The following is a 12,972-nucleotide window of genomic DNA, read 5'->3' on the forward strand; positions in this document are numbered from 1 at the left end:
GAATTTTTCATTTTTCTAGAGCTCTTCTTCAACTGCGGCACAAACTGGGCAGGAGCAGCAGACTCAAGGTCGGGTGGAAAGACAGCAGCGGGTACGTATACAAGGCTGACTGTTTACTGTATCCTCAGTCTAATATTCTTGAACCTTCTTTTCTTTCCATTCCTATTTCTTAACTTTTTTCTTCTGGAATCCTTTTGTATGTTGACTTTCCTATTCATGCCATTTCTCAGCATCTTTTTTCTTTCTTTTCCTTATGTTAATTGAGCAAACTTTAATGACTTTATTTAATTTTTAGGTTTCACAACGGGAGGATGATCTTATTGAGAATGACCTCCTCATCTCGCTGGTCCAGGAGCGAGTCCTGTTGTGGGACACCCGGGATCCACTGCACTCACACAACATCACGATCCGGCGCTTATGGAATGAGGTGGCCAAAAAGATGTGGGATGGCTGGGACAACGCCCCGACACGGGTCCGGAATGCATTTGGTAAGTATTGCACTGCAGTGTGAAGCAGCAGAGACCTTGGCCGTGCTCACTCGACTGTGTGTGATGAAAGAAACTCTCAGGAGTTTCTGTCATCACACACAGTTGTGTGAGCACAGCCAAAAGTCCTTTTTCTGACCACAATTTTTTTTTAACAGTGGCCAAAGTCAAAACACGTTGGCATTCGATGAAGGACCGCTTCAACAAGGACCTGCGTCAAGAGAGCCGTGTTCCCAGTGGTTCAGGAGCAAGGATCAGAAGATACAAATACCATCGAGTTCTGGCATTTTTAAGACCGGTCCTTGCCCAGAGAACGTAAGTATTTATCACATGCATTAGGTTGTATTGTATTGCCATAATCTGTATTTTTATATTCCACAGGATTTTGCGTCTGGTTAATATTTGGTATTAATTTTCTTTTTCCTTTTTTCACAGCACATACAGCACTACTGTTGGCCCAGGTTCTGGAGTGGTCCTTCATCCGACAGCCACGGACCCGTCCCAGCCATCCAGCAGCGCAGCAGCAAGTGGGCCTTCCACACTAACTGGAGACCAGGGAGCTGGTCCATCAGGTCTTCCCCTTTCGCAGTCCTCTTCCACTGCCCCCTTTTTTTTGGGCTCCTCCCGGCAGCGGCAGAGGGCTTCGGACAGGTCACTCATGCCCGAGTTTTTGCACTTGAGCTCGGTTTTACACGAAGCAATCAAGGCTTTGGGTGACCGAATGGATGTTTCACATAGCCTCTTGAATGCACGTATCCAGGAGGTCAGCAAAAGCCTTGACCAAGTGAAATCCGACATCCAGAGGCCAGCACATAATTTTTTAACCAAATTGAGCAGGGCATGTCGGAACACCTTACTCCTGATCTCCAGCTGAGTGTCATGCAGGCCTGCAATGCTGCTTACGTGCAGGCTATGCAGCAGAGTCGGTATTTCCAGCAGACAGTGTCGGCATATCCACCTGTGCCTTCACTGTCACGATTGACCTCAATGCTGACTTCTGCTGCATACCACTGCACGGCCACCTCAATTCCTTCCACAGTCGGACACCACTACAGCACCACCACCATGCCGAGTGCAGTTGGACATCCCAGCGCCACCACCATGACAACCGCTGCTCCTGCTTGGACCTCCTCCACTGACACCACGATGCAGCAGGACCCTGGCATGGCCTTCCGTACCGCCACCACAATGCAGCAGGACCCTGGCATGGCCTTCCGTACCGCCACCACCACGATGCAGCAGGACCCTGGCATGGCCTTCCGCTGTACAAGCGCTATGGACTCTGGCATGGCCTTCCGCTCTATGAGCACTATGGACTCTGGCATGGCTGCACGCTCTACGAGCGCTATGGACTCTGGCATGGCTGCACGCTCTATGAGCGCTATGAACTCTGGCATGGCTGCACGCTCTACGAGCGCTATGGACTCTGGCATGGCTGCACACTCTACGAGCACTATGGACTCTGGCATGGCTGCACAATCTACGAGCACAATGGACTCTGACACAGTGCAGCCGGACCCTGAAAGGTCACCCACCACCACGCCACGCCATATGAGCCCACCAAGACCTCCCACAACCAGGAAAACAAAAAAAAACACAAAAAAAACAGAGGACTCTTAGCATTCCTCCCCCTTCACCTCCCAATGTGTCTGTAATGTTAGGTTTGTCTCACCCTTCCAGTACATCTCAAGCATCTCATGTGTCAAGCCACATCCCCGAACTACCAGACCCCAGTAGTTTCATTGCCCCTTCTCCTGCCACCTCTGCGTCGTCCACGGTTAGCCAGGCCTCAGTGCTTCACACTCCACGTTTACATCACTCTATCCCAAGCCGGCGCAGTTAAATAAAGTTTTTTGGTTGTAAAAAAATAAATACAATTTGATTTGCCCAAATTAGGTTTGGTTTATTGTGTCTATCGCCGCCAGCAACACACACCATGCGCCAACTAAGAAACTTCGCCACACACTTACTTTTTGGGCCACATCATATCTCCAGTAGTTATAAAAAAAAGACTGCAGCTTTGTGTGTCTTTAGTATACAGATATGAGGTGGGCCCAAAAATATTAGATGTATTATCTCCATAATCTCTTCTTTCTGCTTAGTCTGTGACTAGTGTGGCAGTCTGAAGAGAAAATGGTGGAAATACAGTGCAGACCTGTACTGAACAGGTCAGGTGTCAAAAAACTCATTAGTTGGGACACCTGACCTGGTGAGTATAGAACTACCTTGTATAACCACCATTTTCTCTTCTTTGTACATAATCTATTACACACAAATTGAAGGAACAATGGTGGTCACAAACTGCATATCTATGCTCACCTGCACAGGTGTCAGAAGTAGTGAATTCATGAAGCTTATATGTCCATGATGAATTCATTATTTCTGACACCTGACTTGATGAGTATAGATCTCTTTAGTGTGACAGTCATTGTCTCTTCAGTCTGTGTCCAATGGATACAGCAGAACAGAATCAGGACGCAATGACGTCAACAAGCTTACCAATAAAGCAACATGGCTGCCATAACACTAGCAGTATGTGGCCAGTGTTTTATATTAGTATTTGTAAGCCAAAACAAGGAGTGGAACAATTATAAATTCTGATATTAATATAATAACTATCACCTCTGCCTCTATCACCCACTCCTGGTTTTGTATTACAAATACTGATATTAAATACAGACCAAATACTGCCAGTTTTAGGACAGCCTTGGTTTGTAGAGGAAATACATAGGAGACACGGTCAACACAACCAAAAATAAAGTTTATTAATGAGAAATATTATTATCATTGCCGAAAATTACTGGTACAGATCGAATTACAACAGGACATTTACACAACATTGTCCTGCCATGACACACGTCCAATATCTGAATCAAAAAAGGCAGCAAATTGGTCCCGCATGTGACCAACTGCTGCAGTTGACCGCAGCGGGTGATGCTGGAAATCGGGCAGTGGGTGTGCAACTGGTTCATCCAGTTCAATGTTGGGTTGCTCCTTAGCAATTATATAATTGTGTAGAACCACACAGGCTTTGACCACCTCGTCGACTGTTTCCACTTTTAGATTTATGGCTGATGCAAGAATGCGCCATTTAGAGGCAAGAATGCGCCATTTAGAGACCAGAATGCCAAAGGTACACTCTACTGTTCTTCGGGCCCTGGTCAGTCTGTAGTTAAAGATCCTTCCAGTGTGGTTCAAGTCCCGACTGGAATAGGGCTTCAGTAGGTTTTCACACATCTGAAAGACCTCATCCCCAACCATAACAAATGGCATCGGTGGACCTTGAGTGTTGGGGAGAGGTCGTGGCGGTGGAAAATTTACATTTTTGCCATACACACGGCGGCCCATATCCGAGTTCTTGAAAGTCTGGGAATCGTTGCCACGGCCAAAAGCTCCAATGTCCATGGCGATGAAGCGACAGTTCGCATCGGCTATTGCCATGAGCACAACAGAAAAATATTTTTTGTAGTTGAAATACTCCGATCCTGTTCTGACAGGTTTGATAATGCGGATGTGCTTTCCATCCACCACTCCTAAACAGTTGGGGAAATCACACACACTCCAGAATTTTTCCGCAATTTCAAGCCACATGTTCAAGGTGGGTAGGGGTATAAACTCATCCCGGAGTACATTCCACAAGGCCCGGCAGGTGTCCGCAACTATTCTGGACAGGGTGAATATTCCAAGCCAGTATTGGAAATGGAGGGATGATAAACTCTCTCCGGTTGCCAGAAACCTGTAATAAAAAACAAACCCCCCAAAAATTACAATCTATTCTATTTATGGTGTGATTACGCTAAAGAAAGAAAGGAAAATACCAAAAACATACATGTCAGAAAACACAAAATTTGGACTGTCATTGGTTTTGATTTGGAACGTACCTTAATGTAACCAGCAGACGTTCCTCTGGAGGAATCGCTCTACGGAGCTGGGTGTCCTGTCTCCGTATGGCTCCTTGGACACGAGCAAGCAAATCCCGGAACGAGTCTTGCGACATCCTTGTGTATTCCTTGAATTTCTCCGGGTTGGCATTAAGCTCGCCATACAGCGTGTGATAGGCTCCACGGCTCTCACGTAGTTCGATAATGGGGTGTCTTCAAAAACGCCTACGTTGTCTCCTTCTCCATCTTTCGCGATTTCTGTCTTGCTCCCAAGCAAACGCACCGGTAAGAAACAGCTTGATGCTTAAATCCAGGTTGAAATAAAAGCTCTCCATGCGAAGATCCATTATGACACTGCATACAGGAACAAAATCTGAACATTTCAGCTGTTCAAGGGTCTATATATAGAGATCCCATAATACACGCCCTCTGTAGTCCCATTGGCGGTGTCTGGTTGTCTAGATTTTTCTCTTGTGAAATTTCACATCATGCGCACCAATAACGCAAACGCAGGAAAAAAATGCATATAAACGCGTACAAACGCGGCGTTTTTTTAACCGCATGCGATACCACATGCGTCTAAAAAACGCTGCGTTTATATGCGTTTTTTCCACCACTTGTGGATGCGTTTTAAACGCTGCAGATTTAAACGCAAATGTGAAACTAGCCTTAGCTCTGCTGTGTGATGTCCTCCATGTGGCTACGGCTTGTGTCTGTGAGCTAAAAAGTGACTAAAGAGCAGTCATTCTCCTCTCTGCTGTGCTGTCTATGAGAGGAATCACTGCAGCTCCTCTCATTACCTCAACTCCCAGTGTATTGCAAATTACAGATACAGCATGTAAAGGGGAAAACTGGTGAGAATGCACGACATAACTCACATAATGCAAAGGAAAGCTACTGTATACAGACAAATAAAAGCTGCATACCATGTAAAGTTCCCCTGTAGCTGTCAACAATCATGAAAGGCTATTTATTCTATTTCTCAGAATGCCTTTAACCCCTTTCTGACCTCGGACGGGATAGTACGTCCGAGGTCAGAAGCCCCTCTTTGATGCGGGCTCCGGCGGTGAGCCCGCATAAAAGCCGGGACATGTCAGCTGTTTTGAACAGCTGACATGTGCCCGTAATAGGCTTGGGTAGAATCGCGATCTGCCCGCGCCTATTAACTAGTTAAATGCCGCTGTCAAACGCAGACAGCGGCATTTAACTACCGCTTCCGGCCGGGCGGCCGGAAATGATTGCATCGCCGACCCCGTCACATGATCGGAGGTCGGCGATGCTTCAGAATAGTAACCATAGAGGTCCCTGAGACCTCTATGTTACTGATCCCCGGCAGCTGTGAGCACCACCCTGTGGCTCACAGCACACCTGCATTTCTGCTACATAGCAGCGAACATCAGATCGCTGCTATGTAGCAGAGCCGATCGTGCTGTGCCTGCTTCTAGCCTCCTATGGAGGCTATTGAAGCATGGCAAAAGTAAAAAAAAAAAGTAAAAACAAAATGTGAAAAAATTAAAAAAATATAAAAGTTTAAATCACCCCCTTTCGCCCCAATCAAAATAAATCAATTTAAAAAAAATCAAAACTACACATATTTGGTATCGCCGTGTTCAGAATCACCCGATCTATCAATAAAAAAAGCATTAACCTGATCGCTAAACGGCGTATCGAGAAAAAAATTTGAAACGCCAGAATTACGTTTTTTTGGTCGCCGCGACATTGCATTAAAATCGATCAAAAGAACATATCTGCACCGAAATGGTATCATTAAAAACGTCAGCTTGGCACGCAAAAAATAAACCCTCAACCGACCCTAGATCATGAAAAATGGAGACGCTACGGGTATCGGAAAATGGTGCAATTTTGTTTTTGTTTTTTTTAGCAAAGTTTTTCACCACTTAGATAAAAATAACCTAGTCATGTTAGGTGTCTATGAACTCATACTGACCTGGAGAATCATAATGGCAGGTCAGTTTTAGCATTTAGTGAACCTAGCAAAAAAGCCAAACAGAAAACCAGTGTGGGACTGCACTTTTTTTGCAATTTCACTGCACTTGGAATTTTTTTCCCATTTTTCAGTACAGGACATGCTAAAACCAATGATGTCGTTCAAAAGTACAACTCATTCCGCAAAAAATAAGCCCTCACATGGCCAAATTGACGGAAAAATAAAAACGTTATGGCTCTGGGAAGGAGGGGAGTGAAAAACGAACACGGAAAAACGGAAAATCCCAAGGTCATGAAGGGGTTAATAAATGATAACATGTCACCAGATTTTGACATCATCAATCCATCTTGTACATCAGAAGGTAACTGAAATGTATATACTTTTATATATATATATATATATATATATATATATATATATATATATGCATAAAATCATACTGCTACTGAACTGCAGCATACTGATATTTCTTTGCGTATGTGATTTAATGTTACCACCTTGTTTTCTCTATTTAGTGAAAATCTTTCAGCTAATACAATACAAACAATACAATACAATGACTCTTATGGTTTGTATATCCTTTTATATTCACTTGGTGGAATTAGAAAGAAATTATAATTGTTTTTCAATTAGAATGTGAATGTAATATGTAATATATTTTTTGTGTATGCATGTTCAACAATGGGCACATCTGTAAAGAATAAAAGGGAGATTTTTCTCAATCAGTTTCTAAGATATCACAAGAATGTATAATAAGACAACCAGATAAAATAATATGCAGAATCCCAGTGTGCGGCAAGCTTACAATGAATCACTCATAACTTAAGTACCGTTCGAGTGGTTCATGAACATAAAAAACATTCAGACATGGCCACATCACTGCTTTAGTGTAAGACCTTGAGCTATTGTTCAATGTTTGAAAAAAAATAGTTTTGGTTTTGAAAAAGGAACATCAAATAACAAAGAAACTGAAGATAGAATAAAATGTCTGCAAATGATAATTGTGAATAAGACATTATAGACGATGGAGAGAATACTAGGACTACAAGAGCCAGTGCATTACTCTATTCAGCACATGGTACAAAACACATATCCAAACATGGGAGAAAGACAAAAGATGCCACTGTTTTTCTCATAAAGGTTCTACAGAAGCATAGAACTATGTTCTGAGAATTATTATGAAATTGTGTGACCTGATTTTTAAATAATAGATGTAACTCTTTCCACAATGCTTTTGAACGGTTTGAGAACATTAAATGTTCAAGAGTTTCTATTATTGTAATATTGTCAGATTATAAATTGGCCTTCAACGTTAGAAGGACCAAAATATGTAATTATTTTACTGTTTAGAAAATACCTGGGTTAACTAGAAAGTCATTTATTATGTCACCATCCTTTTGTTTATATCAAAGTTAAACCAAAAACCAAAAACTTTGGTAGGTTAACACAGTCACCAGCTTCATTTTTCTGATTCCCTGCAAATTTACAAATAGTTAAGTAATACAATTTTGTCCTTAGAATTCATTTTACTACTCAGTATGCAGTAAGCTTCTATACTCACCCTAGTGCAAGGGTGGGGAACCTTTTTTTCTTCCAAGAACCATTTGGATATTTAGAACCTCATTCATGAATCATTCAAAACTATCACCTGGAAAAGGATCCTGCTATATTTGGTCAAACAATGAATTAAAACATTGTTCACTAGTAAGACAACCCCTTTTCAATCTCTATATTTCCCAGAGTAAAGTAATGACACCTAGACTCATCTCTAATGCCGGAGTGGGGTCAGCACTGGCTCTCCTGGGCATCACGTGACATTGTTATGTCACACAATCCATGAGCTCAATCAATACTGGCTTTTCTCTCCCCTCCTTTGGACAAATGAGACATCCAGAAGAAGGGAGAGCTTCGGCTGTTCTCCAGCTTCCTCTGGACGCCAATTACATCCGAAGAAGGGGAGAATGAAGTCAGTGCTGATGGGCCCCTGGGATTGCATGACATAACAATGTCATGGGAGACTAAGCTCTGACAGTACTGGAACAATGCCTGCACTGGAGCTGAGAGTAGGTGTTATTATTTTACTGGGGGATAAACATAGTGACTAAAAAGGGGTTGTCTGAGTTTTGGACAACCCATTTAACTCACCTCTAATGTGTTGGCTTGAACTGCTATTCTTTGTTGGGGCATACGAAGTTGAGTGGTATTGATGATGTGGCTACTCGCTACCTTTTCCAGGTTTGCGTTGGTCTGAAGTGCAGTGAATTCTTTGAGACAAATTTTGTAAAGAACTCGCAGCAGTAAGTTGCTTTGAATACATATGTATATTATACTGCATATCTTCCCACAGTGGGAAATTCATCAATATTCACGTCACGCTTATAGACTGCTGAAGACACATCACATTGGAAACACGGCAAATACTGTATATACATCATACAGCAGGCAATGAAGCTGGAGTATATACTGTACATCACATGGGATACACTGAGATTGGAGCATATACATCAAATAGTAAACACTGAGGCTACGGTATATACTGTACATCACATAGGCGAGACTGGGGCTGGTTCATATGCATCACATAGGATAGAATCACAGAATCTTAGAGTGTTAAAGTTGGAAGGGACCTTCAGGTTGATCATGTCCATTCTCAATGCTCAATGCAGGATTCACTAAACCATCTCAGACAGATGTCTGTCCAGCCTCTGTTTGAAGACTTCCATTGAAGAACTAGCCACTCTTGTGGCAGAATGTTTTAGTCATTGATCACCCTCACTGTCAAAAATGTTTTTCTAATATCTAATCTGCTAATTTTCCCTTTCAGTTTCATTCCATTGCTTCTTGTGTTTCCATGTGCAAATGAGAATAATGATGATCCTGTTACACTGTGACAGCCCTTCAGATATTTGTAGACAGGTATTAAATCTTCTCTTAACTTTCTTTTTTGCAAGCTAAATATTTCCAGATCCTTTAACCATTCCTCATAGGACATATTTTGCAGTTTTCTGACCAACCTGGTATCTCTTCTCTGAACTTGCACCAATTTTTCGATCTCTTTTTTAAAATGTGGTACCCAGAACTGGACACAGTATTCCAGATGAGGTCTGACCAAGGAGGATTAGAGGAGGCTAATTACATCACATGATCTAGACTCTATGTTTTTTCTAATATATCCCAGAACTGTGTTTGCCTTTTTTGCTGCTGCATCACATTGTTGACTCATGTGCAGTCTGTGATCTACTATTATATCCAAGTCTTTTTTTACACGTGCAGTTGCTTATTTCTATTCCTCCCATTCTGTAGATGTAATTTTTATTTTTCTTGCCAGATGTTGAATCTTGCATTTTTCCCTGTTAAATACCAGTCTATTAGTCTCTGCCCAAGTCTATTAGTCTCTGCCCATTGTTCAAGCGTATCTATATCCTTCTGAATCCCTTATCTAGATCATTTATAAATATGTTGAAAAACTGGGGCCAGGACAGAACTTTGTGGTACCCCACTTTAAACACTCTTCCAATTCGATATGCAACCATTTATTATCACTCTATGAGTATGATTACTGAGCCAGTAATGAATCCACTTAACCATAGCCTTGTCAATTCTGTACTTCCATACTTGGTCATTTTTTCAATAAGGATAGTATGATATATTTTGTCAAATGCTTTGCTGAAGTCAAGATATACTATATCTACAGTATTTTCCAGATTCATCCAGTCAGTGATTCCATCATAAAAGGAAATTAGGTTAGTCTGGCATGATCTGTTTGCTACAACTCCATGCTGGCTCTGGTTAATTACTGTATCCTTATCCAAGTGCTTGCATACATGATATTTAATAATTTGTTCAAAGATCTTTCCTGGTATAGAAGTAAGGCTCACTGACTTGTAATTTCCTGGCTCCATCTTCTTTCTTTTTTTTGAAGATAGGGACAAAATTTGCCCTTTTCCAATCTTCTGTGACTTCTCCTGTTCTCGAGGAATTTTCAAAGATTCTGGCTAAGTGTTCTCTCACTGTCTCTTTGTTTATAGATTCTTTTATTTATTCGATAGCACAGTGAAGATCACTTTATGTTACATTTGCTTTCTGTTAGGCACAATTGCAGAGTGACCCAGCAAGACTGGCACCAAACCAGCAAACGTACAGCCACAGACACACTTGGCGCAAGCTGCCCCAGCTAAGCAGGCCTTAAAGGGTCAGGATACTCTTCAGCTCCCAGTAAATGGAAGAGTACTTTGGCAGATCCCTTCCCAGGCCCACTGTCACCGAGCAGCTGGCATCTGATGACGCAGCCGTAGCCTAGTTGAGATTAGATGCCTCTGCAAGAAATCCCAGGAGTGTAGCATGAAGAGAAAGGGAAACAAACCCTATGATCAGCCCTGAAAGAGAACAACCAAAACTGCAAGCACCACTGACCACCACAACACATAGGAACTGAAATAAACAGCAAAGACCTGAGCTGGGAACAGGGTTAAATAACCCACCTTATGCTGAAGGAAATGATCAGGTGTTAAATACTTCCCAATCACACCCCAGACAATCACTCCCTGCTAACTTGCATAGTGGAATGTACACAATCCCACCACTGGTTAGTACTAGACAACTAGACACAGCAGCGTCCTGCATTGTCTGGCAATAAGGAAACACAGCTTTCCATGTTCCCTGGGCAGTGAAATCCGTGAGAGATATGGTATCCCATGTCCCCACACATCCTACTACTCCAGAACACAACACAATGCTCTATAAGATTGGGATGGTTTCCCTACATTCGTGATAGCTCCGCTGCCAGGGTCAGGTGGGAGAATAGAACCACAATGCCTAACACTTTCTTAGAGAACACAGATGCAAAATAGGAGATTAAAAGTTCAGCCTTCTTAACGTCATTTTTCATCACTTTTCATCATGTAAAAATCCTATAGCATCTTTGACTTTTCTTTTGCTTTTGACATACCACCAAAATTCTTTTTTATTGCTTTTGGTCTTCCTTACAAGCCTAACTTTATTACTGGATTTAGCTCTTCTAACACTTGCCCCTCATTTCCTGCAGACAGCATTATATTCTTCTTTAGATATGCCCCCATGTCTCCATTTGCTATACATTCCTTCCTTTTTAGCAACTATTTAAGTTCTCTGATCATACACCATCTTTAAATGCTTCCAATTCTTCCTTCTTTTTTGGGATTGTTACTGATTGTGCAGTGAGAATTTCATTTAGCAAAAGAAGATTTTTGTCCTTTAGAACATCCAGCCTTTGGACTTTTCCTATCCTCTTTCTCAGTTCATTAAAATCTGCCTTTATGAAGTCCAACCTGATTCCTTGCAGGTCTTTCTACTCTTGTAATTCAAAATTCAAGGATAGCATGATCGAAGCCTCCTAAATTTCCAGCCACCTTTACTTCCTCATCGATTGCCTAATGATAAGAAGTAGGTCCAAGATGGTAGATCCTCTTGTTCTCTCTTCTACCTTTTGAAAAATAAAGTGGTCAGCAAGAGAAGATAAGAATTCTCTGGACAGTTAAAATCCCCCTTGATCACTATGTTGTACTTTAAAAAAAACAAGAACAAAGACATCTGATGTAAAAAGAGTTTATCCATATCTTTAGCCTGGTGGGGTGGCCTATAGTAAACACCTACAAATAGTGTCCTTTCTGTTCCTTGTATGCTTACCCAAACAGTTTCTACAGAGCAACTATTTTCTGAAGCTTGGATCTCTGTGGAGATATACGCTTTCCTAGCATACAATGCAACACCTCCCCTCATGCTAAGAATCTTTCTTATAAATAAGTTGCAGCCTCCAAGGTTTGTATTCCAATGACGTGTATCATCACACCAAGTTTCAGTGATGCCTATGACATCATATCTATCTTTTTGAGCCAGCAGCTCCAATTCTCCTTGTTTGTTTTTATTTATTTGTATTTCCATTGGTCCCAAGTATTGTGTTGTTTTTGTTTTGTTTTTTTAAATTAACCATATGGATCCAGAGACATGAGCATTTTATTTAGTACTAATTTTTATTGTTATTACCAAAGGGCTTTTTACCAACAAAAATATTCACAAGGGCACAGTTTGTGGCCACTTCTAAATATGGCTGCCGCAAAGATGCTTGGTGCTAGCTACTCTGTTTATGAGATCCTAGGGGCTGCCCTGGCCTTCACCTTTAAATCTCTGTACAGGGATTTGGACTTACACAGGGATCTATGAGCTGGAGCCACAGAGTTGGCTGCTGTTCGGTGGTGCACATACAGTCGTGTGAAAAAATGTTTTCCCCTTTCCTGATTTCCTATTCTTTTTTTCATGTTTATCACACTTAAATGTTTAAGATCAAAAAGCAAATTTAAATATTAGACAAAGATAACACAAGTAAACACAAAATGCAGTTTTAAATTAAGGTCTTTATTATTAAGTGAAAAAGAAATCCAAACCTACAGGGCCCTGTGTGATAAAGTGATTGCCCCTAAACCTAATTACTGTTTGGGCCACCCTTAGCAGCAACAACTGCAATCAAGCATCTGCGATAGCTGGCAATGAGTTTTTTAAAATGCTCTGGGAGAATTTTGGCAAATCATCTTTTCAAAATTGTTGTAATTCAGTCACATTGGAGGGTTTCCAAACATGAACAATCTTTTTAAGGTCATGCCACAGCATCTCAATCAGATTAAGG

General features: G+C 41.6%; 1 protein-coding gene across 1 annotated transcript; it reads left to right on the forward strand.

Annotated features, from left to right (window-relative positions):
- The first annotated feature begins 449 nt into the window (after window positions 1-449).
- On the forward strand, window positions 450-9,649 carry LOC143817733 (uncharacterized). The gene is made up of 3 exons (XM_077299219.1): window positions 450-800; window positions 921-1,289; window positions 9,643-9,649. The coding sequence occupies exons 1-3, from the start codon at window positions 673-675 to the stop codon at window positions 9,647-9,649; spliced, it is 504 nt and encodes a 167-aa protein (XP_077155334.1). The 5' UTR covers window positions 450-672.
- Window positions 9,650-12,972: the final 3,323 nt, after the last annotated feature.

The sequence above is a fragment of the Ranitomeya variabilis genome, chromosome 3, assembly GCF_051348905.1.
Source record: "Ranitomeya variabilis isolate aRanVar5 chromosome 3, aRanVar5.hap1, whole genome shotgun sequence".
NCBI lineage: Eukaryota > Metazoa > Chordata > Amphibia > Anura > Dendrobatidae > Ranitomeya > Ranitomeya variabilis.